This window comes from Wyeomyia smithii, chromosome 3, assembly GCF_029784165.1.
Source record: "Wyeomyia smithii strain HCP4-BCI-WySm-NY-G18 chromosome 3, ASM2978416v1, whole genome shotgun sequence".
In the NCBI taxonomy this organism is placed as follows: Eukaryota; Metazoa; Arthropoda; class Insecta; order Diptera; family Culicidae; genus Wyeomyia; species Wyeomyia smithii.
The window spans coordinates 177664665-177691499 of NC_073696.1; the positions used below are offsets into that span (position 1 = coordinate 177664665).

A 26835-nucleotide genomic window follows, 5' to 3' on the forward strand; every position below is an offset into this window, starting at 1 on the left:
TTATCTTATGTTGATTCGGGCAAACCGGCTAAATGTTGACTGCAATTATTAATAGTTTTGAGCAATTTCTTAAGGTTGTCACATGATATGTGATATTCTAAGTGATATTTAGTACATTAATTGTGTCCCAAAGCAAAGTGAAGCAAACAGTGACAGCAGAAAAGTAGTTTTGGGACAAACGGTACATAAATAGATGTTCGTAACGCTTGAAGGCTACCATACCATTCCCTTGTCGGAATATACGTTTACATCGGATCATGCTAAGTGTGTGGTTCGATGAAGAATTACCCTTGGACTGGGTGGAGGGTCTCATATATCCGACCTACAAGAAGGCCCACCGCTTGGACTGTAGTAATTATCGGGGCATAACCCTGCTCAACACAGTTTACAAATTCTCTTTCGTATTCTCGTATATTCTTCTAATTTATTTTTCGTATTTCGTATTTCGTATTTTTCGTATAGACTAAGGCCGTTGTCGAAGACCTTTGTTAGCGATTACCAATGTGGTTTCCGAGGGGGGCGCTCCACTACGGACCAAATGTTTACCCTGCGATACAGTTAAGAGAAATGAGTTATGGCGAATTATGCTCGAACATGGTTTTCCAACAAAGCTTATTAGGCTGATACGTGCCACCCTTGAAGGCTCTACATCATGCGTCAGGATAGCCGGTGAGATATCAAACTCCTTGGTGACGTTAGATGGTTTGCAGCAGGGAGACGGGCTGTCAAATTTATTGTTCAACATCGCATTGGAGCACCATCATTACGAAGTCTCACATGCTTCTAGGTTTTGCGGACGATATCGACATTATTGGTATCAACCGTAGGGCAGTGGAAGAGGCCTTCGGACCTCTCAAGAGGGGAGCTGCGAGAATAGGGCTCATCATTAACTCTGCCAAAACGAAATACATGGTGGCTGGTAGAAAGCGTGGTAGTCCGACGGATGTTGGTGCTGAGGTGGTGCTAGATGGGGAAACTTTGGAAGTAGTCGACGAATTTATTTACCTGGATACATTAGTGACATTCCAAGCAGCACATGCAACATGTTTTGAAATGAGTCTACTCAGTATTTGTTGTCAAAAATGTAAAACTTTCACGACTGTAGGTGAAACCTCATCAGAAGTTCGATTAAGGTCAAATTTTGGGTAGGGTCTTTCTCCGAGAATACACAATTACGAAACTACCAATGCAGCAGCAATCATAGTAACCCATGAGTCAGCAGAAAAAAAATGACTCGAACTATAACCGTAATGGCGAAAACAGTGAAGCTATTCCGTTCAGAAGTGTGTGCGATCCAAGAACGTTTCCCCGCCGCGTCGAAAACATACATCGTACGGAAAAGAGACGCCGGTTACGCTTATTACAGTATCTACAACATCTTGGCACTGTTGGACTACAATCAGAGCATCGAAAGAAAGACTGGTTCCGGACGGCCGACGACCCTGAGCGTCAAAAAGCTCCAAAGACTGCTGAAGAGGAAGACCGAGGGAAAAGTGGCTACATCTCTGCGTACGCTTGATCGGAAAGTCGGTTCAACTGGCCAAACAATGAAAAAGTATCTGGCGAACATGGATATCAGAAAGCGGCAGTCCCGTCCATTGGTCTCGGAGCTGCAGGCAATGACGCAGTGCCAGCGGCTGAATAAGATGGGCGAGTCGATATTTCCGGCGAATCGCGACGTGATGGTTGTCGACGCCGAGACCTATCTCACCCTGGATGACAACGACTGGTAGGGCAATCCGTATTTTACATTTCCCACCAAGGAAGTGACCTCTGAGGTGAAATTCATTTCACACACCAAGCTCCCAAAGAAGGTGCTGCTGTGGCTGACAATCAGCGAGAAGCTCCATTCTGGCCGTGAACGGGAAAATTTATAGTACGAAGTGCCAGCCGCAAAGACGCGGTGCTCTGGCTAGATCTGGTGTCGGCCCACTACTCGAAGCAATCGTTGGAGGAGATGGAGCGGCTGAAAATCGATGCGGTACCCAGGTCGGCCAACCCACTCAACGTTCCCCAGCTGCATCCCATCCGGAGTTTCTGGGCAGACCAGAAGCGTAAGACCTACTCCAACAATTTTGACGCGAAAATAAAACGAAGAAAGAACTCAAAAACATGCCTTCGTCCATCATGGCGAATGTTCCGGTAAATTCTCGGAATGCCACTCGCAAGGGCGTGGAATAGCTTTTGAAAATAAGCCTATATAATTACCTTCTACGGAAAATTAATGGGAAGTATTACTACTGAATGAAATTCGAAAATCTACTTTCTCTCAAACATTCCATTGGCACCCTATTGCTGATGCTGTCGATTTTTCGTAAAATTATGTTCAGGTATCAGTAGGTCGCCCCGCTGACTACGCCTTTGTCACCCATGAACCTTCCCTATTCCTTACTACCCACTCGGGAAAATAATGTGACGCCGGCCCTGGCTGCTTGGGATGTGACAACGAGATTTGCCGTGAGATAAAAAGGCGGATAGCAGCTGCAAACAGGGCTTTCTACGGATTGCGTAACCAGCTGAGGTCCCGTAGTCTGCAAACCCGTACTAAACTTGCAGTCTACAAAACACTAATCCTCCCTGTGGCCCTCTACGGCCATGAAGCATGGACGTTGAAGGAGGCAGATCGTCGAGCTCTTGGTATTTTTAAGCGTAGGATTTTGCGTTCAACTCTTGGCGGCAAACTAGAAAATGGTGTTCGGTGCAGACGCATGAACCATGAAGTAAACCAGGTGTACAAATCGGCTGTTTGGTAAATGTCCACGCGAAAATTGAAAAATAAACACTAAATTATTTATTAAACAAAATATTGCGATATTGCTTAATATTCATGCATGCATTCGTGAATGAGTGCTTTTGTGATGTGTTCATTAATACCATAAATGCTGTAATGAATACTAATGAATATATCTGACTATTTTTCATTTGTTTTATATCGTTCTGTTTTTAGATAGTTGACCATGAATATCGTATTCTGGTGGTGAATTCCAGTTATGGTGGTGCCGCTCATGACTCGTTTGTGTGGAACATGAGTGATGTAAAAGATTTTTTCGAACAAAATTTTCGAAATGGTGATTTGCGATTGTTGGGTATTTTTTTTATGTAAGGTGTTTTTTTTTCTTGTAAACATTTTTTTTACAGGTGACAGCGGATATGGACTAGCGCCTTGGTTACTAACACCATATAGGACTACTAATGATGGATCTGGAGAGGAAATATTTAACTCTATACATTCTTCTGCACGATGTATAGTTGAAAGAGGTATAGGAGTTTTAAAAGCTCGTTGGAGGTGTCTTTCTTCTGATCGCAAACTTCGATACAATCCTCGAAAAGCATCCTCGATTATCAATGTATGTTGTGCACTTCACAATATCTGTATTTTCTACAAAGTACATTTTGATTATAATGATTCACTATTACCTTATGATCCACTAAATGAACAAGCTGAATATGTTGATGAAAATGATTTAGATGGCAGAGCAAGTAGAATAAGAGATTCGATTAGGAATGCATTGGCTGGATGATAAAATTATATTCTTACCCAAACAATTAGTTACATTTACAAGAATACATGTCTCGTATCTTAGGTTACCTTGACAATCAAACGAGAACCGTGGTGTAAAAAAGTTACTTGATTATGGGCTGTGTTTCACCAGTTTCCCAAGCGTCTCATCATCCGCAAATCTACTTCGATCGGGCCATCGTGCACGATGCGTCCCTCTCTGACTCTCCTCAGCCTATTCACTTTCGCAAGGTGTACAGTGCGGTTCTTTCTAAGCAGCGCGTTTAGTTTATAGTTCATACGTTTTTGCCATTATCGTCGTCCGTCTATACTCCACTGTAGATAGTCCGCAGCATCTTCCGTTCAAAAACTCCAAGGTTGTTTAAGTCTTGCGCGAGAAGCGTATAAACTACCGGTGTTATCAGAGTTTCGTACAGCGTCTCCGTGCGTCGTCGCACCCGATTCCTTCCAAGCGTCTATCGAAACGAAAAATAGGCACGACTACCAGCCTGGATGCGTCTCTGAATCTCTTTCGCCGTCTACAGGGACTTCATTCAGGTGGGAGGCTGCTGGCTGATGCTGTTTTCCTTGGATCCTCTCGCTAGCATGTATTTAGTTCTTGACGCATTTATCCGCAGTCCGATTCGTCTGGCTTCGACTTCCAGTCGAGCGTGAGTTTTTTCTGTCGTCGCAATGTTACGTGCTATGAGGTCAAAGTCATTCGCGAAACTCAAAAGCTGAACCGATCTTGTAGAAATCCTGCTGTACTAGGTCGACTGTATCGTAAGCCGCCGTGATGTCATGATGATGTTATGTGTGGGCACGTTGTACGTTGATGACATTTCTGTAAGATCGGTCGGATTGAAAAGATCTGGTCCGTGGTGGCGCGGGTTCCCATATATGCCGCGGTAGTGACAGCACTTCAGTTTGTCTCTTTTTTTGTAGATTACTCCTGCCATCTCGTATTTATAACTCCAAATTAAAAACTTCGCAGCTCACCTGTTAAAATATACCAAATATCTCATACGAATATACATACACACATACGAGCATAAATGCATAAACGAACATATGTACACTCACGAACCAGCATACTCACACACCCACATGCACACATACAAACATACAAACATACATAGACACATCTACACGTTCAACATTTTTTTGTGTCTCGACAAAAAGGTTTTATTTTCATATTTAAGCCTTAATTTTTTAAGACAGGAACATATCCATATTCTGAAAAATTTCTTCTTCAAAATGACATTGAGTTTGTTCCGGAAATTACACTCACTTTCAATCTTTGTTAATTTGGAAAAGCACTCGTTCATTTTACACTGATTTTGTGTCGATCGGTCTCAAAATCACTGGATAATAGCGCTTAGAGATTTTCACATTGTGATACATAATAGTTTAACTAAAAGTCCTATTATAATGAAATTCAGTAGGAACCTACGGAGAAACTATACTATTTATTTGACACTAAAATGATGACAAGTAGTCCAGCACTATATATGAGAAGTACGCGACATATATACACACATATCCAGAAAATAGTCAGTTCGTTGGACTAAGTCGAATTGTATATGACATTCACCACGTTAGACCACTTTTAAAACTTCGATTTTGGCACTGATTGCTATATTTTTCTGACAGCCGAACAAAACGGATTAACTTGCGTGAGAAATTGGCATAATTTCCGAAAATTGCTTAGATAATAAAGTAAAAGTAGATTTAGTGTGCTACAAAATGAATGTTGATTCAGGCTGGTATTTATCAAACTAAACTTCCGGAAAACTATCGATTATCTACTCAATGATATTATCAAACGATCCAAAACTGCAGGCCGCCTAGCAACTCTAATTGCATACTTTTTATAAATACGAAAAGTAGCTATTGTGATTGGCCACATAGAGTAATTAATAATGATAATGTATTCCAAAAAAAATATTTTATTTTCATACATAACTTTGAACTCAAGTCTCTGTCAAAAAAATCTGTTCAACATTGAATAACGCACTAAATTAAAACTTCTCAATGCAACTGAAGGAAAGTCAGTAAAACCGGGAAAATTAAATGCACTGATTGGCTGAAATGAATCGGAAAAAATATTCAATAAAGATCAACTATTCTGTGACCCCGTAAGGATGCTTGAATTGATCCATTGCTGAAAATACTTATTTTTTGCTGACGAACACCCATATACACGTTTACTTAAGTTTCGAGTTATGAGTCAATATGTTGCTGTACACTAACTTATTGAAAATAAAACATCTGGAGTAAATTAAATGTATTCCATTGAAGACAGAGTCACCATGTACCAGCGAATATCTCCGATGTACAGCTTTTTTACGAGATTTACTCTTCTGCTGCATCGTTTCCATACTTCAATTTCATTTTTTTAAGTTTAATTTCCCACATTGACCTTTTGATTGCCAAGCTTTCCTCTTTCACTCTCAATAAGGCCTTTTGCATCTCGTTATTCTCCTCCTTTGCTTTTACATATCTTTTCAGTAGTTCTAATTTCTCTCTTTTTGCGTTGGTCCTTTTTTTCATAATTGATCCTGTTGTTCCTGTTATTCCATTTTCTGGATCATCTTCCAAATTTTCTATATCTATAAACTCCTCTATTATCATCTCTCCCTCTTCGGTTATGGGTGTAGTCTGTGAGTTGTGTTCTGAAACATTTGCTTCGCCATCGTAGTGGTTGTCTGCTTGAAGCAACTTCCGGCAGCCATACGATTTAGTTTTTGCTATACCATTCACAGAGGCGTTCAGACCAGCAGATCTCACTACGCTTTCTTCAAACGAATTCAAGTGTTTGTGTTTATTCGGGCCTCCTCCTGTTTTCTTGATGTTGATCATGTTCTGTCGCAATTTACTTTTGACTTTGTATTTATAATCTGCCCATACCTAGAAATATAAGCTTATTTTATCACGATTCGACTTAAACTATCATTTATATATATAATATTTTAAATGTTAATTTTTTGAAGAGGTTTTCAAATAATTGCCTTTATAAACAAAGATTTATAAATCGAAAACTCTACTTTTAAAAACATTTGTAACTCAAATGATGGTAAAACTTACTTTTTTCCATTCCGGAATCTCCCGTATCGGAGGTCCTTGCTCGTTTAATGAATCCTTCAGCTTGTTCCATAATTTATTGAAGTGTTTTCTGGCATCCGGTGCTTTTAAAGAATTCCGAGCCAGATCCGAATGCTCCTCCATGAAGTGAGTCATTGTCTCTATTTGAGACGAGTTAATGCTTAGTGCATTTCTTAGTGATTCATCAGCCCTGAAAAAATTTGAAGCATTTCCAGAATAAATACAGTACAATTTACTTCAAATACCTACATATTAAAAAAATCGAGATTTTTTATGTTGCTGCTAGGCACAAACGAACGTCTTCTACTTATCGACCAATTTTGATCACTTTCGCGCTAAAAAAGGCTCGATCAAACCATTATGTAATGCCAGTTTTGCTCGAAGATCAACTGCAATAATACGCCATCTACTCGTTTCGAGCTCGAATCGAAATCGCCAATGTCAAATGTGGTCGAAACGAACCAAAATCACTCGAAACGAAATGCGCAATGCCACCCCTGAATTTATTTGACACAGATCGTGCTGCGAAGCCGTTGTCAACTTTGGCTGAAATCAACAATCAGCTTTCCCCTAACCGGCAGAATCAGGCCAGTTAGGTCATCGTGCAAAAAAAAAGGTTTTCATGTTGATATTCCCTCAGAAACTGTTGAACAAATAAAACGGCAGACATGAAGGAAGATGATTTTCCTGACTTAAAACCGAATTTCCCGGTAGAGTGGCCACCCTGCATTGAAGCAGGATGATCTTTGTGATCATGAGAGTCAAACGTGTAATTCCCTATGATGGTGAAACGCGGGGCGGACCGCCCCTTCCGTCACCGTTCTGTACGCCAGTGGTGTTTCGGAAATTAACGATGATGAACATTAGGTTTTGTTTTAAATTATTTTATTTGAATCACTGCTGATGTTGCGGCTGCTGATGTTGCGGCTGTTGTTGTTGCTCTCCAGGGCGGTTGAGTAAGCCCTTAATTTCTTGTAGCAACGCTACAAGTTGCTCGTGCCGTTGCAATTGCTCCGCTGCTTCTTGCCCCAATTGCTGCTCGATTTGCTGGAACTGCCAGTTGTTCCCCGAGCGTTGGGCTGGCACCCAGCGCTACTGGCCGCTTCCGCGTTGGACTGGCACCCAGCGCCACTGGCCGCTTCCGCGTTGGGTGCTACCCCGGGATCCCCCTCGCGAACCGCCAGCGTATCCATAATTTTGCTGCATTGTAACTGAGAAAAAAACAATTTCAAAAATATTCACCATTTTAATTAAATAGCTTCGGCAGTGGTTTTCTCCGGCAGGCTTTTGAACAAGAATCCAGAAACCACTTCCGAAGACGTTCTTACATAGTATGTATACTATATTAAGTACTTACATTTTTATTTTCAACTTTCCGAACAGTTTAAAAATTCAACTTCACTCTTTTAATGTTCAAACTAAAATGCGGTGCGGATACTAATTGTGCAATGCTTGCCGCAATTCGGTAAGTATCGATATTTTCAAATTTGTTGGTATCGATATTTAATGCATATATTATGTATGGAAATTTTCGTTTGAAACGTAGTTGGCGCTGCACTACAAGAGATATTCTGCTTTTGTTTTGTTGAAATACCCGAAAAAAATAAGATGCTTTTTGCGGTGAGAACAGTAAATGGACAATGTTTTTTATTGTAACCAAAAAAATTTCAATACTAAAGGTAACATAGTAGAAAATGAAGGAATATTTTATATCGAGGAAACCAATGAATTCAATGATTATTTATATAACTCACAAGATGAGGAACTGAAGCACCTTAAAACAATTTGTGAAAACAGTCCCTTTTTCCAAAGAGCTCACAGTGCTTTTAAATTAATTTTTGCTGATAATAAATCAGAAGAAAACTTTCGTGCGGGAGAAGAGCATTTGTATAATTTTATAATAAACTTTTTGAAAAAATATGGTTCATATCTCCCGATGCTAACGCAATCTTTTTGCAAAAAGACATACAAAAACATAAAAGAGGATAAGCAACAAGAAGCTAATCGTGCTAACAATGGATTAATAGAAGCACATCATAAGAATACGAAACAGGAAATTAGAAAAAATATATTATTGGGAAATCCTCCTATTAGACTAGACGATCATATCAGATAAATATTGAAAAAAGACGTAGATTACAAAACGAATCTTCTTTTGCACAACATACGTACCAGAAGAGCTACAAGAAATACAAAGAAGCTCGGTAATAAAACAAAACAAATTAAAAACGACTCAATGGTTTCGAAACGATACGTTTCTAGTAGTTCAGAGTCGAAAAGTTCATCAATTTGCTATTCTTCAGCTAGTGTTACTACTAATATGTTAGTATCAAATATAAAAAGAACCAAAGAATCATTCCGTAAGAAAACATTGAGAAGCGAAAACAAAAATATCCCTAAGAAAAGAAAGAATAAAAGAAAGTTGTTATCGGCAGAAACGATGTCGTCAATCTTTAAAAAACGAAAAAGTACGCTTAGCCCAATACAAGAAGAAATAGCAACTACTAATTCACAATCCCCAGAAATTATAAGACCAATTACTTCCAACAAAACTATTAAGATTAGACACGATTCACCAAGTTCTATAAGTCATACTATGTATGATTCTGAATCGGATGATATAATTAAAATGAAATTAACCATAATCCTTGAAGAATATTGAATGAATCAGCTTAGAATCCTCAGAAACTTTTAAACCAATTGCGTCATCTACACCATCTATACGAAATACATTACAAAAAAAACAGGATTTCAATCAAATCGTTAACATTAGACGTGATTTGTCAATTTCATCCGCGCTTCAATATGATATTGAATCAGATGAAACCACTAAATTGAGACTTAGCATAATATTGGAAGAAAGTGTGCTTGATGAAAATAATAATTTGAAAAATTCACAGTTAGTGCTGGAAACCACCAGGTTTGAAGGTTTTAGTTCAATTCATGAGTCTCATTTTCAAGGATTTGATATACTCCAGAGCAACGGTCTTATGAATTCTTTCGCATATTATATGAAAAGTAGAAGTAATAAATGTGATTGCATCAAAGTTATTTGGAAAAATGGAAAATATTTGGAATATGGTGATATGAAGACATTGTGGACAAATTGTTTCAAAGATTGGCTTACAAATATTTTTTTTAGATTTTTATTTATATTTTTTAGTTAATTTACTAGAAAAAGATGTTAATACAGTTCTTTGCGATCACATATATTTATTGTTTGGATTTCACAACATTGATCCACCTAATAATTTTATGAACAAAATCATAAACGAATATTTTGCCAAGCCTATTACCATACTTCCTCTGTTAAACGAAAGGCACTTCAGTGTAGTTGTCATTGATCAAATTAAGCACGAGTTTTATTACTTTGATTCACTGAACAGGCACAGCCCAAAATTAATGTATACAAGATTACTGAACACAATAAAAAAATATGTTCGACCGGATGAGAAAAACAATAAAATACTATTGAAAAAATTAGAAGAAATGAATATTATGAATGTATCTGTTAACTTTCAGTTAGATGGTGTTCACTGTGGAATCCACGTTATTAATAATGTTGAAAAATATCTTAATCAAGAAAGTTTATATGACGCCAACTTCGATCCAATAGAATACCGAAAAAAACTCGTACATACTTTGATTTCAAATTCAGACGACATAGATAGATACTGCTCGATGTGCACATTTGAATTAGATGCATATGATACAATGAACAAAAATAAGTTCCGATGCACCAACTGTCTAAGATGGTGGCACGAAGAATGTGCATTGATTTACTCTCGAGGTAAGATTCTAACTTCCAAGTTTTATGCATAATGTGTTTGCAGAATTGAAGGTGAAGTTTTCTTAATATATTAGGTGATAACCTTATAATATCAATACCATAAAAATAAAAAAAATTACAAAGTTGTTTCAAAGTAAAAAAAAAAAAAAACAATACAAATAAGTGGATATAGATCTAACTCTGCCAACAAACATAGAAACTATAAAGTAGCTTTGTAGTAAGTTTTGTTGACGGTCCCAAGCCCGCAAAAAGAGGAGGGGATCTGAAATAAAATCCGAATTTGTATTGTTTTGAACCTATATGAATCAATTTAATGTAGAATCGCTATCGTTCTGATGTGATAGAATGTTAAAGTTTTTTTTAAATGTGGTCATATCTTAACCTTGAAAAAATAATCCGATCATCGAAAATTTCAGACCAGTATTTGTTTGTTTGGCCCTTGGTCCCATAGGCTCTTAATTTGCAAAAATTATTAACTGAGCCATTCCACAAAAAAAAAACGAGCAACCAATTTAATCGACCATTTTTGATTAGGCTGAAACAAGATACCTTTTTGAGTTATTGGTTTAATTTTATGTAACATGACCCATGTTCGAGAAGCTTTTGAAAAATGCTATTTTGGGAAGGTATAGATAATTACAAATATTTTAGGGCCAAAATGGTTTGTTCGACTGATACGACATCTTCGACAAAGTTGTTGATAGTAATTTTATTTTTCCAAAAAAATATATACTCCAAAAAATTTTTTTTTTGAAAAAAAAAATAAAGAAAAATAAAAATTAATTATCTTAAAAAGTTCATTGTTTAAAAATCTATTTTTTTTATGAAAACTTAAAAGTTATGAATTTTTGAATGAATAGAAAAAATTTTAATTATTTTTTCGAAGGGCATATTTTTTGGAAGAACAAAACTGTTATCTACAACTTTGTCCAAGACACTATGCCTATCATTTGAACCGTTTTGGCTGTAGAAATCTTGAATTTCCAATAGAGTGCTCTATGGGGAAATAAAAACATTTGTACGACCAACACAGTTTGTTTGATTGGCATAGTCTCTTTGGTAAAGTATAGACAATAATTTTGTCCTTCCATAAAAAATGTACCTTGTGAAAAAAAATTAAAATTTTGTTCAACAAATCGCAACTTTTTTTCCTGATTTCCCCTTGATCGTACCGATTGCATTGTTTAGGTGATCCTTTGTAATTTTTATAAAAAATGAGATTTTTAAAAAATAAGCTTTTTAGATAATTGGGTTGTTCAGCTATTCACGGATTTCCGATTTTTATATATCATTTGAAAGTAATTTTCTTAGTAAAACGTGATTTTTTTAAACTTTATATCATTATCCTTCGTTTTTTAAATGAAGAATAAATGTTCGCTCTAAAACGCTACAATGAGACTTGGTATATGAACGAACTGTCATTGTAGCGATTTCGAGCAGTTTATTTAAAACTGATTTAAAAAGCGAAGGACGATAGAAAAAAATTTTAAATCACGTTTTTCCCAGAAAATGCAAATCTTTTAGATGATATTAAAAAGGAGCAAATAGTTGAAGAGGTTGTTTATAAAACACGACCGCAGAGGTAACGTAGAATACGACAGTCTGTCTTATGTCAATGTATTTATTGGAATAGGTTTGGGGTAATTAATTTAATAGTCTCTTTGCTCCAGATGACGTTTACCTCTGTAGCCGGCACCGCGGTAAACTGATTTGCTTGAGGAGAAACAGTCTCATATGTAGCCTAAAGAGTGCATTCCCGGCTAACTAGGTACTCCATTCTGTCGTCCTTTTTAGGGAAAGGCAGCAAGCGAGCAATCAAAAGTCGACATTTGCGTTTCGACAATGTTCAACAATTTTCAATACTACAATAGTTTGAACACTCAGAATACAATTTTTTGCATTTAAACGGGTGCTTAAACGATTTTCCAATCGATTGCTGCAAAAATGACAGAAATCGGTTGGAAACTGACTGGGTTTAAAACGTTTGAAATTGGACAATTTTTGTGACGCTCTCGATGTTTTAGGTTTTGAAATTGGATCCCTGTACATATTAAAATTGGGTCCGTCCTTAGTCTGTTCACCAAAATTTTGCATCCGAAATATCCGCACTTTCAATGGGTAAATTCTAGTGTTACTTCATTAGGACTACAAGTCTGAAAAAAATAAATAAATTATGATAATTTAATAAAAATTATAAAAATTTAATAAAAAAAATGAATAATTATGACATGATTAATATAAAACTCACTGGACAACTAAACATTTTTAAGTTGCTAAGGAGTTTAGTCAAATTTTATAAATAGTTTGAATAAAATTCGCTTGCTAAATTCCTATAAGTTGTCGCGCACGCTACAATGTTACAATGGTTTTTTTTTTTTTCAAAGCACCTAGATGTCGATTTTAAATGATGGTATTGTTGTAGGTATTATAATTGGAGAATTACCCAATTTTTAGTAGCTGACGAACGGCAATTTTGGTAGGTGAATTCACACAATTGTGAATATACCTACCAAAATCTCATCTTCCGAAATTGTTGGTTATAATACTAGCCACATATCTGAAAAGCGCTAGTTTATAAACGATTTGCAGCGGAAATATTTCATTTTGGTTGCTGCGGAGAGGTAGGTAAGATCACACAACATAATAAAAGTCGGAACTCACCTACCCGATTCCTTCACCTACCAAAATGAAAGATTTCAAATATTGAGGTAGGTAGGATTTTGGTAGGTAAATTCACACTAGTATGGCAGCCCTGGTAAAGAGCAGAAATTATTTTGTAAACAAAGAATACTTTTGTACTAAGAATACTTTTGAGTCCTTGCAACGAATTGAAGAACAATATTAGGAAAAAATGGACAGCATTGATAATTTCCCAAATCTGGTCGTTGAAACCATTCTTAAATTGTGTAGAGTTTGTGAATCTTCAACTATTTCTGTTGATATGATGTTGGATCATGATCATAAGTTTGCACTCAAATTTCAAAACATAACTGGTGTTATGGTTTGTACAATGTATTATGTATTCTGCAATTTTTGTTATAGAAGTATGTTTCATAGATTACAGGTACTGGTGGATTACCGACAACTCTATGCGAGGTTTGTGCTAATCAGTTGGCGATCAGCTTTGACTTTAAAAAGAAATGCGAGGAAGCAGAAGTTAAGTGGCGAAAAATATTGCTGAACGATGTAATGAGTTTGTCAGAACCAGTATTGAATGTAGAACAAGTAAAAGAGGAACAGTATACAGACATAGAAAATGAGGAACACATAATCAGCAATGATAAAGTTGAGAAACGAGTCATTCTACCTAGAAAATCGATCTGTAACAAAAAGAGCTCTGACACTAAACATGAACTTTGTGCAAAGTTTGAGTGTGAAACCTGCAGTACTCCTTTTACAGCTAAAGATGATTATAATGAGCATATCAAAATACATGGCAGAAAACGTTTTAAATGTGCACAATGTTCGAAATGGTTTCAATATAAATATCTCCTTAATTGTCACCAAAAAGAAAGGTGTGGAGAAAATGTGATCAAGTATAACTGTGAGTTTTGTCTTCAATGTTATTCTAATAGAAACAACCTTAAACGTCACATAGCTGAACGGCATGAGGGCCTTAAACCTTTCGAGTGTGAAACTTGTGGAAAATGCTTTAGTCAAAAAACTGTTCTAGCATCTCATCGTTTGGTTCATATCGATACGTATGAATTTTGTTGTGATGATTGTCCAAAAAAATTCAAACTAGAGAAACAGCTTTACGAGCATAAGCAAATTCATTTACCGATGGAACAGCGAGATCCAGCCTTTGCGGCAAAACCACCTCGTAACCAAGTGAAAATTTGTGTTTGTTCATACTGTGGTAAAATATCAAAATCTCTTGCTTCGCACTACAATCACATCAGAACGCATACAAACGAAACACCATTTGCATGTAAATCTTGTCCTAAACAGTTCAGATGTAAAACTGGGCTTATCTCTCATGAGCTGATACATAGCGATCAAAAACCTTACAAATGCAAAATATGTGGTGCATGTTTCCGGCAGATAGCACATCTGAAAACACACAATTTGCTACGGCATATAAAGCTAAAGAATTTTACTTGTGTAATTTGTTCCAAACCATTTGCTTTGAAAGGACTGCTTACACAACATATGAAAACCCATAAGGACCGACGAACAAGTGTAGACATACATGGAAATGATGATACGTAAACCCTATTTTATGTTGATGATGCCAAATCTATTTGTATTACAAAATAGTCGATATAATAAGAGTCGCATTAGCTTTTTAAGTATTTTAATATTACTAAAACCCTTCTGTTAATTGATATGAAATTGTGGAGGTAGTGTTATTTGCATTGCTGTGTAATAAAAACATAGCACTGCAGAATGGACATGCAAAACTTTTATTTACTTAATTGTGAATTCCTCTTTTATCCAAGCATTGTTAACAGAGCGGAATGACAAACTAGCTTATTATTTATTCAATAGCGTTGTCTGTCTATGATAAAGCTGTAGTCCTTGTTTTTTTTTTCATTTATTTACAAGTTTTTATATATCATTTAGAACAGTCGCGTTTTCTGAGCAAAACGTGATTTAAAAAAAAAACGTTTATCGTTTTCCTTCGAATTTTAAATAAAGAATAAAAAACTCAAACTCTTGTTCAGAAAATTGCACTCTTTCAACTTATATATAAAAATCAGAAAACCGTGTAGAACTTTAGGACACAATTTTAAGCAGTTTACGTGTGCTGCATTTTTTAGGTATCTACTAATGCCTAATGAATCAAAGTTACAAAATTATATCGTCCGAGAAATAATTTAAACAAATAAATGAGTGCTCCCTAGCTGGTCTCGAGGTCGATGCTGGTTTAACGAGCCGGTCGTCGTAGGTTCGAGTCTTGACTCGAGAGAGACTGTTAGTGTCAGTAGGATCGTACCCCTAGCCCCGCAATGGTCCTGTACACTTAACGGTTGGCTGCGAAGTCTGTGTATAGTAAACAGAAGGTCAAGTTCCAAATCGGAATGTAGCACCAAGGCTTTGCTTTTGCTAAATAAATAAGTGGCGTATTTTGAAGTGTAAATCTCAAATTACGTGTTTATTTATTGATACCTCAAAAAAAGAAAACAGCTCATATTAAATTTGTACCGGAAAAAGTTGTCCTGATTTTTAACCCCGACCAAATGGTAACCCTAACATTCACTAATTAAAAAGCTTATAAAAAGTGCATTGAAAAGAAGTGGTAAACGTTCAACATAACACAAAAAGAACTACACATTTTTTACCGTGTTTTCACGGACATGTCAACAGAGTACGTGTGCAGATATTTATTGAATTGCAGTTTTTCCACGGTTTCTGAAGATTTTTCTCAGAGTCTCCTTATATTTGCGCAGATTTTCTTAAAATGTGTTCTTAAATTGTGTGACTTTTTCCTGCGCGCAGAGATGCCAGATGTTTTTGAAAAATGTCTGCAACTGCTCGAAAAACCGGAAAAAATCTGCTTGGAATCTGAAAAAATCTATCCGTGATTCAAAAAAATTTCGCTCACGCAGGCAAAAGTCTGCGAAAATCTGCACATATGCTGAAAAAGTCTGCGTAAATATAAGGAGACTCTGGCAAAAATCTGCAGAAACTATTAAAAATCTGCAAATATCTGCGAATCAACAAAAATCTGCACACGGACTCTAAAAATCTGCGTTTTGCAGATAAATTTGCACATCTGGTTTCCCTGCCTGCGCGAGCGAAATTTTTTCGGATCACGGATAGATTTTTTTCAGATTTCGAGCACATTTTTCCGTTTCGAGTAGTTGTAGACATTTTTCAAAAACATCTGGCATCTCTGGCTGACAGTCTTTCCATACACGCTCATTATTTGTTACTCTGAAGTGAGTTAGATATGACCCATTTTTGAAAATAGTGGAGGTACCCATGATGTATAAAGACATGGTGTAACGATATGTCAAAAGCAGAATCGGCCATATTGGAAAAAAAATTGCCAGCCAGTAGGTTTGTTTATAACAACTAGGGCATAAAAATTATCGTATCTCGAAATATATCATTTGGATGCATTTAAATTATAAATATGGCAATGCTACATACCTTGCTACCAATATTCATTAATTTATGAAACAATTTCCAACTTGAAACACCTGAATTTGCGGTATTCAATTGCCTAGTTAGTGAGGATATTTCAACAAACACGAAAAAGTTATTCGCTGTTGCATAGTGATGCCTCGTCTCCAACCCTCCAAACTGAAAAAACGCTTCCTCACTCTGCGCCTAGTTTTTAGTCAAACCGTTACACCATGTTCTACTCATCATGGAGGTACCCTAATTTGAGTACTTTTACGGTTACTCACTTCTGAGTAAGGGCGTCATACGTCAAAAACTGATTAGAATCTACTCTGTTTATGCAAACCAGGAATTAACAAAAATGAGTACAAGTTACCCAGTTTGCTTAAATTTGGAAATTTGATGATTTCTGGTTTTTGTAAATCTGACTCAATAAATAAAATAAATTCAGAACAATCAAAATCATAGATTTATTTTTCATCGAAACATTATAAAAGTTTTAAATCATTCACGTGTCTTTGTATAATGCGACAACCAACCGGTTCACAGTTGCCCGTGAACTGTGGCTCATGTTTTTGTACAGTACGCACAGCAGAAAATCCGTCTTCATCCGTCACCAAACACTGCGAAGGATTTAAATTGTATCGATTGCATGTATTGGGCACTCTACATCGATACAAATGTTTCCGTTCATTATCACGAATAAAAGCCCGACTTAAAACGGCATCGCAGGACACACAACATGCGGTTGTTCATTTTGAAGAGATGTTTTTTATGTTTTCAAATCCTCTGCAATAATGATGTTGGGCTGAAATTGTTATGGAATATTGTTACATGTTGTTTGTAATGTAATTGATAAGGAAATTATTGATTTGATGAAAGATCAAATACTTACTGCTAGCAAACGAATAAAAAGCGACACCAATTGTTCTTCGGAAGCAGATAATATCGCTGTTGAAAACTTTCGGAAACAGATAATATCGCTGTTGAAAACTTTTGACATATACATATACTCAGGGGTGAGTAAACATCAAGGATAATAACTCAAAACTGAGTAAACATGGTAATTATGAAAATTTGGGTAAATGTTACTCAATTATCCAGTACCCGATAACTCACTTTTTGACATTTTGCATAAGAATACCAAACTGAGTAGATCCTAATCAAATTAGAGTTAAAATAAAGCAGCGTGTACAGAGTCCATGTCGCGCGAAGAGAAAATCTATCGTTTCGGCAACACAGTTTTTGTGCTGTTTGTTGCCAAGAACTATAGACCTTTTTACGTACGAATGTGTTAGTGCCATTAGTTAAGGAAAATATTTACAAATAGCTGTTTTGTTTGCTATGTTTTTAGCAGCTGGACAAATATTCAGTTGAACACTCATTATGTTCTTTAAACTAGTTTTTGAATAAATGTTTTCATTCGTGATCAGAAATCGGAAGAAGCTGCTGAACATAATGGTAAAAAGTGCTAAAAGTCGAAGCAACGAGATGCGATGATTTACAGTTTGAAGGAAACAAAAGCAACTTTACACGGGTGTACACGTTTACTAGTGTGCGTAGGTGAAAAGTCACTTATCTCTATAGAGTTCTCCAGGTGCGTTTGTATTAGTGCGATGTTTACGATTTATTTTTTGTTAGCTGTAAGAATTTTTTGTCACCTGTGAGAACTGTCATCTGAAAGAGAGCATAAAAAACTACCGAGATTGATTCACACTCTCACAAATTTCAATATACAGTGTAAAGCGGGCCGTGTCGTAGTGTTTGTGTGTTTTCGCTTGGAGAACTCTATACAGTTCTGTTTTTCACCATGCATAAGCGAATATCATTTTTTGGAATTCTTCACAAGGTACACAGTTTTGAAAGATTACACCGGTGATGTTTTGTTAAATTTAAGTGAACCCGTGTACAGGTTTAATGTTGAATTCAAATGTGTAGGTAAAACTTCGGAAAAACACATATTCTTTATTACGCTCAATTACAACACTTTTCATCCACTCCTAACATTATTACCTTGTTTATTTACATTGCTCGATTGGTACCCTCGTTTGACACTGATTTGGTTCCTTTGGTTTCATCTTTGCGGGACCCTTAGTATAAACATAGACTCTGTTGCCATCGAGCCTTTGGCATCCCTATACCGAGTAACAGTGAATGACAGTGAACTCATGTCCTGGGCTCAAATTAATTTGTGCCCGCTGTCAGCAGTAAGATAAAGATGTATGAAAAGAAGCGGTGATATGCTATCTCGTTTTTACATGTGTTGAGATGTTAGTCCTTGAAACATGGTGTGATGCCAAAGGGGTGGTTGTCATAGACCATCGCACAGTGACGTCACGCACCTGAATTTGGCAGCTACTGGTAACTTTGTTTAGTTCCGGGTGATGCAGTTTGGTTCTCAATTGGGTTGTTTAGCTATATCAGTTTTTCGTATCATCTGAAAGAGCTACATTTTTCAAGCAAACGTGATTTTCAAACATTTTTTATCGCTGTCCTTTATTTTTTAAATCACGAATTAAAACTGCTCGAAATCGCTACAATGACAGTTCGCCCATATACCAACTGTCATTGTAGCGATTTTGGAGCGATTTTTATTCTTCATTTAAAAATCGAAGGACAATGATATAAAATTTTAAAAAATCACGTTTTGCTCAGAAAAATACACTTATTTAGCTGATATATAAAAATCTGAAATCCGTGAATAGCTGAACAACCCAATTATACCAAATCAAATCAATTGGGTCATAAAGTTATACCGGTTTTTATATATCATTTGAAAAAGCCTCGTTTCTGAGATGACGTTTCGCCCATGTACGGTATATGAGAGAACTGTCATTTAAGGCATTTCGAGCAGATTTTTATCATTCAATTAAAAATCAAAGGAAAATGATAAACATTTTTAAAAAATCACGTTTTGCTCAGAAAATTGCACTCTACCAGCTGAACCATAAAAATCAGAAAACCGTTTAAAACTTTAGGAACCCATTTTGATCAAAATGCCCTTTAAACGTTGTGCGTGAGGTGCCAGTACACCAAGAATAATTATAAATTGAGCAGCATTTCCTCTAAGCTCACGATTGCTCCATCAGAAAAAGCACAATGTCCAAAGCGTAAACAAAGTTACCATTGACTGTCGAAAAGTGATGTTGAAAAGATTCGGTGAGATAGTCTATTCTCGTGGTCAACAGCAGGAATCAGGCTTCGAAACGGTCAGCATTTTCATTTGATCTCGCTTCCTTGTCGTGCACCACAGTCGGCTTTCGCTCGTAAATGTCAAACTAGTATCGCCTCTCAAACAAAGACAAGGATGGTCATTCGACACTCGCGCATCAAAGAGATTCACCCGGCCATTCGTTTTTCGGTGTTATTTCGGCCTATTTCTGTCTACTGCGTCCTATTTATGTTGATAAATATTATTACAGGCACAATGATATAAATAATTTCCGAAATATCCGTGTCCAACGTGCGTAATTCCCATTTCTAGAAAAAAATGTCAAAATACGTTTGAGGAAAAAAAACGTCATGGCAGCGGTGCTCGTTTGACATGTTCGTTCAAGAATGTATAAAGACAGCGAGCCTTGTTAGCGTCAGAGGAAGAAGAAGACGATTATCGCAGTAAAAAGTGGTTCTACCGTGACCATTTCGAAGCCTGGCAGGAATACCAGGTTATACAAGATTTTTGAGGCTGTATTACACTCTTTGACCAAGCGTCAAATATTTGTCATTTTTTGACAAGGTTTTTGGTCAAGGTAATTGTTTGTCACTATCCATTTTTTTTAATGTGGCTAACACGGCAAACAACAATCATGATGTTTTAACCATTATGTCAAAAACTCAAATATTTGACTGTTGGTCAAAGAGTGTAATACAGGCTTTACAGTTAGTTTGCAATTTTTCAGAATTTGTGTTCTAGTATCTCTATACAGTCATACCTCGATATAAGGCAACCTCGATATAACGTAACTCGATATAACGTAACTCGATATAACGTAACTTTTCAAAATGTATTGAAATTGAAAATAAATGATACAGCAACTGTTTTTGGGCTATAAAGTGCTTCAAAAAAAGTTTTGAAGTAAGTTTTGAAACCAATGAAATCAATGCAAAATTGTCCAAAATGGGCATAAGATAGGTTTAAAAATACTAATAGGTGATGGGAAATAGGTTTTCACGCATCCTTCAGTAACAATACACAGTGTTGCATCAATTAAAAAAAATTTTTTTCGCTTGTTGAAATTTCTCTAAATGGGCATAGAAAAGGTTAAAAATAATGATAGGAGATGAGAAATAGGTTTTCTCGCATCTGTGAGCAGGCCTCAACATCTTCGAATGAAGCACCAAAAGTAGAACACGCAACCCCTTCGTCTCACTCGCTGCTACTGAAACTTCGTAAACTCAGTTCGGCTGGTGCTTGCCGAAGAGAAGATGAACACTCTTCATATTCCACATGACTATTGCATGTGTAATCTTTTGCGTTCTGCTTTGCCTTCGTCTTTCAGTTGAAGTTAAAAACAACTTCAACTGACGAAAATATTGCTTAAAATGAATTTCTACAATCTTCGCCGTCGTCGTCGTCTTCGATATCGAACTGAAGTGACTATAGTCAGCTTCAATGAAATCGTCACTTGGATGGATGGACAAACAAAGCGTAAGTAGAGGAGTACATTAACCAGCGATAGGGTGAGTCGCCTTCACAGCGCAGACCGCGCCAGTATGTCCATGGCCTTAGAACATATAGGAGCAGGAACAAGCGCTAGGAAAATTAAACTTTAAAGCTGATGTATGCGATTTGTAACATATTGTATTACATATGATTTGAATGTAAACGGGACGGGACGTAATGTAAACAATACTCACAATGAGACATGTAAAATGTAACGTGTAACATATAATGTATAATGTGTAACATGTAATTTGAAACATATAGCGTGTAACATGTAATGTGTAACATGAAGCGTGTAACATGTTTCACGCAACGATTTGTCAAGCCTGCAACAAAATACATCAATCACAGCACCCAACATGCTTGTCCTTACCTCACAGGTCAAAGCAAAGAAAATAACTTGCTTCAGTTCATCGTCATCATGCAGTTTACGATAAATTTTAAATCGTCAATTGAAGAAAAATCTGCTCGAATCTGCTTTCTTCGTTGCTGCCTTGAAGCCTTAGTTCTAGCAGTTCAATCTGAACCGACGATACGAATACGCCGAAAATGAAACGACGAAACTGAAGGTATCGAGTGAAAGACGATTGTTTTGTGTTCATTGAAAGGGAGAGCGAAACAAAACTAAGTTGATATCAAGTCGGGTTGAAGACGAAGTTGAGTTGCGTCATAGTCGCTTGACGATGCACTCATGAAGGTGAAGATTAAAGGGCCTGTCTGTGAGTAACCACCAACAGTCTTGCATCAATTAAAAAAATTTTTTTTGCTTGTTGAAAATTGTCCTAAATGGGCATAAGAAAGGTTTAAAAATACTGATAGGTTATGGAAAATAGGTTTTCACCAGGGGGTAGAAGTGGCTGTCAGATTGCCTATTGAAGAAGCGTACCCAACATCGCCTCCTTTGGGAACCAACCGTTGGTGCTTTGACATTTGCTCGCATGCGCAAGCAGCATTAGGGGAGAGTTGATAACCGCGTTAACAATTTGATTTTCGAGTTTGTTTGCTAGGTTTCAAGTATCTAGCAGATTATGTGATCTAAGGAAAAATATGATTTTTATTTCATGCTGCGATAGCGTCATTAGTTTTGCGTGAAGTCAAAGTTAAATTTGAACTCATAGGTGAATCATACAACCGCAATTTTGCATGTTGTAAAGGTGTACTCTCAACTCACATGTGAATGATGCAGCTCGGATTATGTGAAAAACTTGCTAACAGTTTTATTTTCAAGATTACCCACAAACAAACAAAAAACGTCGGTGGTGCAGGATAATTTCCATCTGCAGATTATGCAATTTGCTTGCTTCTATAAGCCAATCAAAAGCAAGAATCAGTGTTCTTGCCAGTTCTGCCCAGCTGAATGCATTTCACAAACGCATGCGTAAGTTCTTAAGGAATACTGTTCCGAGCTCGTTACTTGTAGACAACATCGCTGAGTTGAATGTATCGGTTAGAGGATCCAATATTACAATAGATAGCTGCTCTCTTCTAATTGTTGTAAACAAACGACGCCATATTGGGTTACGATAAAACTGCTTGACTTCACCCCCTTGGTTTTCACGCATCTTTGAGTAACCATTGACATTCTTGCATAGATAAAAAAAAATTTTTTTTGCTTCGATATAACGAAACTCGATATAACGTAACGAAAATAAAAATAAAGTTGCCTTATATCGAGTTATGACTGTATTTGCGCAGATTTTCTCAAGATATATGCAGATTTTTGCAAACTCAGTGTCCAAGCACAAATTTTGAGTAGATTTTTTGTCGGATTCAACCGAAGATGCCAGATGTTTTTGAAAAATGTCTGCAACTGCTCGAATACCGGATAAATCTACTTGAAATTAAAAAAAAAAACTATCCGTCATGCTCGTGCAAGCAAAAGTCTGTAAAAATCTGCACACATTTTGAGAAAGTCTGCGCAAATAAAAGGAGACTGAAAAAAATTTGCAGAAACTTTTTAAAATCTGCAAATTTCTGCTAATCAATAAAAATCTGCACACGGTCTCTAAAAATCTGCGTTTTGCAGATAAATCAGCTAGCTGGCATCTCTATCTTATTTGCTTTGCTCCGTTAGGAGCTAACATCACTGCGGATCCGCAATTTGCGGGCCCCATTCGGGTTATTCGCGTTGAAAGAGATTTCGAAGGCTGTTCGCACCTACGTGAACTCTCATATGCAATTGTCAAAATGTGCGTGATGACAAAAGCAAAAATATTTCCTTCCTTCTTTTTCGCATGCAAAAACCAAACAAATATCAGCAACACCGTCAACGCGAATTGACAGATGCTATGTTATGCGTATGAAAAGTGGCGGTGATATGCTATCTCGTTTACACACACGCTGAGATGTTAGTCCTCGAAACATGGCGGGATGCCAGCAGACCGAGATAAATCTACACCAGAGATGCCAGATGTTTTTGGAAAATTTCTGCAACTGCTCGAAAAATCGGAAAAATATGCTCGAAATCTGAAAAAATTCTACCCGTGATCCGAAAAAATTTCGCTCGCGCAGGCAAAAGTCTGTAAACATTTTAAGAAAATCTGCGCAAATATCAGGAGACTCTGACAAAAATCTGCAGAAACCGTGGAACAACAATCTGCACACGGACTCCAAATTCTGCGTTTTGCAGACAAATCTGCACATTTGGTATCCCTGATCTACACATCTCGCTTGTATCCCTGGATTCAACCAGACTTTTCCATCTTTCGAGCAATTGTAGACATTTTTATAAAACATTTGGCATCTCTGGTCAGTAGTTTTGTTGTAATCTGCGCTTCGTTTTGCTGATCATCGCTAAAAGTAAATTGTGTATCCGTTTTTGAGATTTTGTAGATAATCAGATTAGGACATCTTTCAAAAATGGCTGATAAAGAGAATAAAGAAAAATCCAAAGTGGATTTGGGTTTATTAGAGGAAGATGACGAATTTGAAGAGTTTCCCGCAGAAGGTAACCTCACTTTTACAATAAGCGAATTAGTTTTACCTGGAATGTTAGGGACTTCTCATTCACAGAATGATTTCTAATAATAACTATATTGATTAGAATTTATTTTAATTATACTTTCATATGTTTGCAGATTGGGCTGGTAATAAAGAAGATGAGGAGGAACTCAGTGTTTGGGAGGATAACTGGGATGATGATAACGTAGAGGATGATTTCAACCAGCAACTTCGATCTCAGCTTGAGAAACAAAAACCGACCCAAAATTAGGATTTGAAGATTATGTTCAAATAAAATGGTATAAACTCTGTGAACATGTTTTATTTTATATACGTCCATCTATTTCGTCGTCTTCCTTTACAGCAATTTTAGTACCCAAAAATCGAAAGGCTTCAAACTGTCCAATTTTAATACTGTTTTTGTAATGATATGACTGGAAGCACACCTGACAGACATAGGCGGGGTCGAAAATGTGCTGATCGCTGTTTTTCACTATATAATTCGCCTCGCAGTGGCCGCATATATTGCATGGAATAGATCGAGGGAAGGCATAGGAATTCAGAACTGGATATCGCCTTCGCTCTAATATATCGGAAGGTGCAAGTAGGCGACAATCAGAAATTACAAATATATGTTCGCAATTTCCATGATGTTGATACACCTATACGGAAAATTAGTTTATTTCAAAAAAAAAAACAATTTAATTTTTTTTTCTATACCTGCGGATATCCAAGACGGAAAACAAGATGTTCAAATTTAGTTTCCTGCATTGAACCTTTTTTCAGTTCACCAACGTGTTTTTGTCTATCAGCCCAATTTCTAATAGCCTCTGAATAATCTAGATTCATGGGATTCCTGAAATCGTTGTAGAAAGTATCATGTATAAAAAAGAAACCCGAATTTGAACGTAGATCGTCTTTTTCTTGTATGTCCACTTGTGGGTTTTCGCTGATGTCAAAGAACGGGCCCATGTCACATTGACAATATATTTTGTCACGCAGTTCACTGAGAAATTGCGACCCGAGGACGTAAAATTCTTGGTGAAATTTGGGGTGACCCAATCGTACTCCTGGTTTGTATTTGAATGGTTCATAGAATCTCACCTCCAACACCATTTCAGAAAAAGGTTCTAAGTCGGATAGTTCCTGATTGCCAGGTATCGTATACTTGTGTTTATTGTATCGAATTTTTGAATCCAGATTTTTTCTCACTTTTCCAGTTATCTTCAAAGCATTTTGAACGCAGTTAAAACGATATGCTTTATCAGACACATCTATCGGTTTCTGGACGTTTTGTATTTTAGTTGGATGAAACGGAATTTTTCTAGGATCCTTGTCACTAGACAAGTGCTGTTCTAAATCGACGGCATGTAAAATGTCTTTAAACTGCTTCTCCGTTCCATGAAAATTAATGGCCATTCGAGTATCATCTTCTGTAGCCGGAATGCCACTCCAAGCAGTCGGAAAGATTTCTTGACGAAAATCATCGAGCGCCTGTTTTACGTTTATAAGTTTATTAGTCTTTGGTTTGTATATTTTTTCCATCTTTTATCAAAACACATAAGTACTTTTTATGTTACAAATAAAAGACAAATCTATTGGTGAAAATCGACAATTTAATTTAGACAACAGTTTGTTTGCATCATTTGTAAACACATTCTGCTCGTGCAGAGATGCCAGATGTTTTTGAAAAATGTCTGCAACTGCTCGAAAAACCGGAAAAATGCGCTCGAAATCTGAAAAAATCTATCCATGATCCGAAAAAATTTCGCTCGCGCAGGCAAGTCTGTAAAAATCTGCACACATTTTAAGAAAATCTGCGCAAATATAAGGAGACTCTTACAAAAATCTGCAGAAACCGTGGAAAAACTGCAAATATCTGCAAATCGATAAATATCTGCACACGGACTCCAAAAATCTGCGTTTTTCAGACAAATCTGCACATTTGGTATCACTGTGCTCGTGTAAAAATGAGCTGCACTACCTGTACAATAGATCATTGCACACGAAAAATAACCTCACTTTTCTGACACTTCCCACGGGTTTGTTTACGAGGTGTTCTATTCATTTTTATTGTGATCGGAGTGAAAACAAATGATACGAGTACGAAAAAGATGGGAAAACTCTCTGCTTATGCGAATTCGTTACCGTGATCAAGGGAATGATATGGTAGCCTTCAAGCGTTACGAACATCTATTTCTGTACCGTTTGTCTCAAAACTACTTTTTCTGCTGTCACAGTTTGCTTCACTTTGCTTTGGGACACAGTTAATGTATTAAATATCAATTAGAATATCACATACCATGTGAAAACCTTGAAAAATTGCTCAAAACTGTCTGATATGCTACTAATGATTGCAGTCAACATTTAGCCGGTTTGCCCGAATCAACATAAGATAAGGGTAAACTGCCCATTTTGCGGGTGCCAGTGCCAGTGATGTTGGTAACGCGTCAAATGTATGGAAGCTGACAGCGATGCCATTCCCGTTACGGTGATCTTTTGGTTTATTCCTGGAAACGCAATTTTTAACAAGAAACGCTTTTCTATTCGAGCCGAAAATTTTTCTATGTAAACAAACCCGCGGTAACTGTCAAATCTCTTTCTTCTTCTTGTTTTGTGACGTCATCGTGCAATGATCTATACACAAATCTAGAGAAACATTTCAAAAGGTCCTATCTGCTTTGATCGATCTCTTTCATTCAATCACCAGCACTTATTGAACACCTTTTATGACACGTTATTTGCATAATTTGATAGCGGATGGAT

The 26835-nt window shown here is 36.7% G+C and overlaps 3 protein-coding genes across 3 annotated transcripts; 1 reads left to right on the forward strand and 2 right to left on the reverse strand.

Moving 5' to 3' along the window:
• Positions 1–5831: 5831 nt before the first annotated feature.
• On the reverse strand, positions 5832–6900 carry LOC129732504 (uncharacterized). The gene is made up of 3 exons (XM_055693435.1): positions 6854–6900; positions 6587–6794; positions 5832–6409 (listed from the first exon to the last, which is right to left on the reverse strand). Coding segments are annotated over exons 1-3 (765 nt in total). The 5' UTR covers positions 6856–6900; the 3' UTR covers positions 5832–5854.
• A 6232-nt stretch (positions 6901–13132) lies between these two features.
• LOC129732501 (gastrula zinc finger protein XlCGF52.1-like) lies at positions 13133–15226 on the forward strand. The gene is made up of 2 exons (XM_055693431.1): positions 13133–13395; positions 13452–15226. The coding sequence occupies exons 1-2, from the start codon at positions 13246–13248 to the stop codon at positions 14604–14606; spliced, it is 1305 nt and encodes a 434-aa protein (XP_055549406.1). The 5' UTR covers positions 13133–13245; the 3' UTR covers positions 14607–15226.
• Positions 15227–24375: 9149 nt separating this feature from the next.
• Positions 24376–25737, reverse strand: LOC129732503 (snRNA-activating protein complex subunit 3). The gene is made up of 2 exons (XM_055693433.1): positions 24790–25737; positions 24376–24731 (listed from the first exon to the last, which is right to left on the reverse strand). Exons 1-2 carry the CDS (start codon positions 25612–25614, stop codon positions 24396–24398), a joined length of 1161 nt encoding a protein of 386 aa, XP_055549408.1. The 5' UTR covers positions 25615–25737; the 3' UTR covers positions 24376–24395.
• Between the last annotated feature and the right edge of the window lie 1098 nt (positions 25738–26835).

Coding starts and splice junctions, on each gene's coding strand:
- LOC129732504 (XM_055693435.1), bottom strand. Junction 6,410..6,586: donor AGATTCCGGAATGGAAAAAA/GTAAGTTTTACC, acceptor TTATATTTCTAG/GTATGGGCAGATTATAAATA.
- LOC129732501 (XM_055693431.1), top strand. CDS start 13,246: ATGGACAGCATTGATAATTTCCCAAATCTGGTCGTTGAAACCATTCTT. Junction 13,396..13,451: donor AAAACATAACTGGTGTTATG/GTTTGTACAATG, acceptor TATGTTTCATAG/ATTACAGGTACTGGTGGATT.
- LOC129732503 (XM_055693433.1), bottom strand. CDS start 25,614: ATGGAAAAAATATACAAACCAAAGACTAATAAACTTATAAACGTAAAA. Junction 24,732..24,789: donor TCCGTCTTGGATATCCGCAG/GTATAGAAAAAA, acceptor TTTTCCGTATAG/GTGTATCAACATCATGGAAA.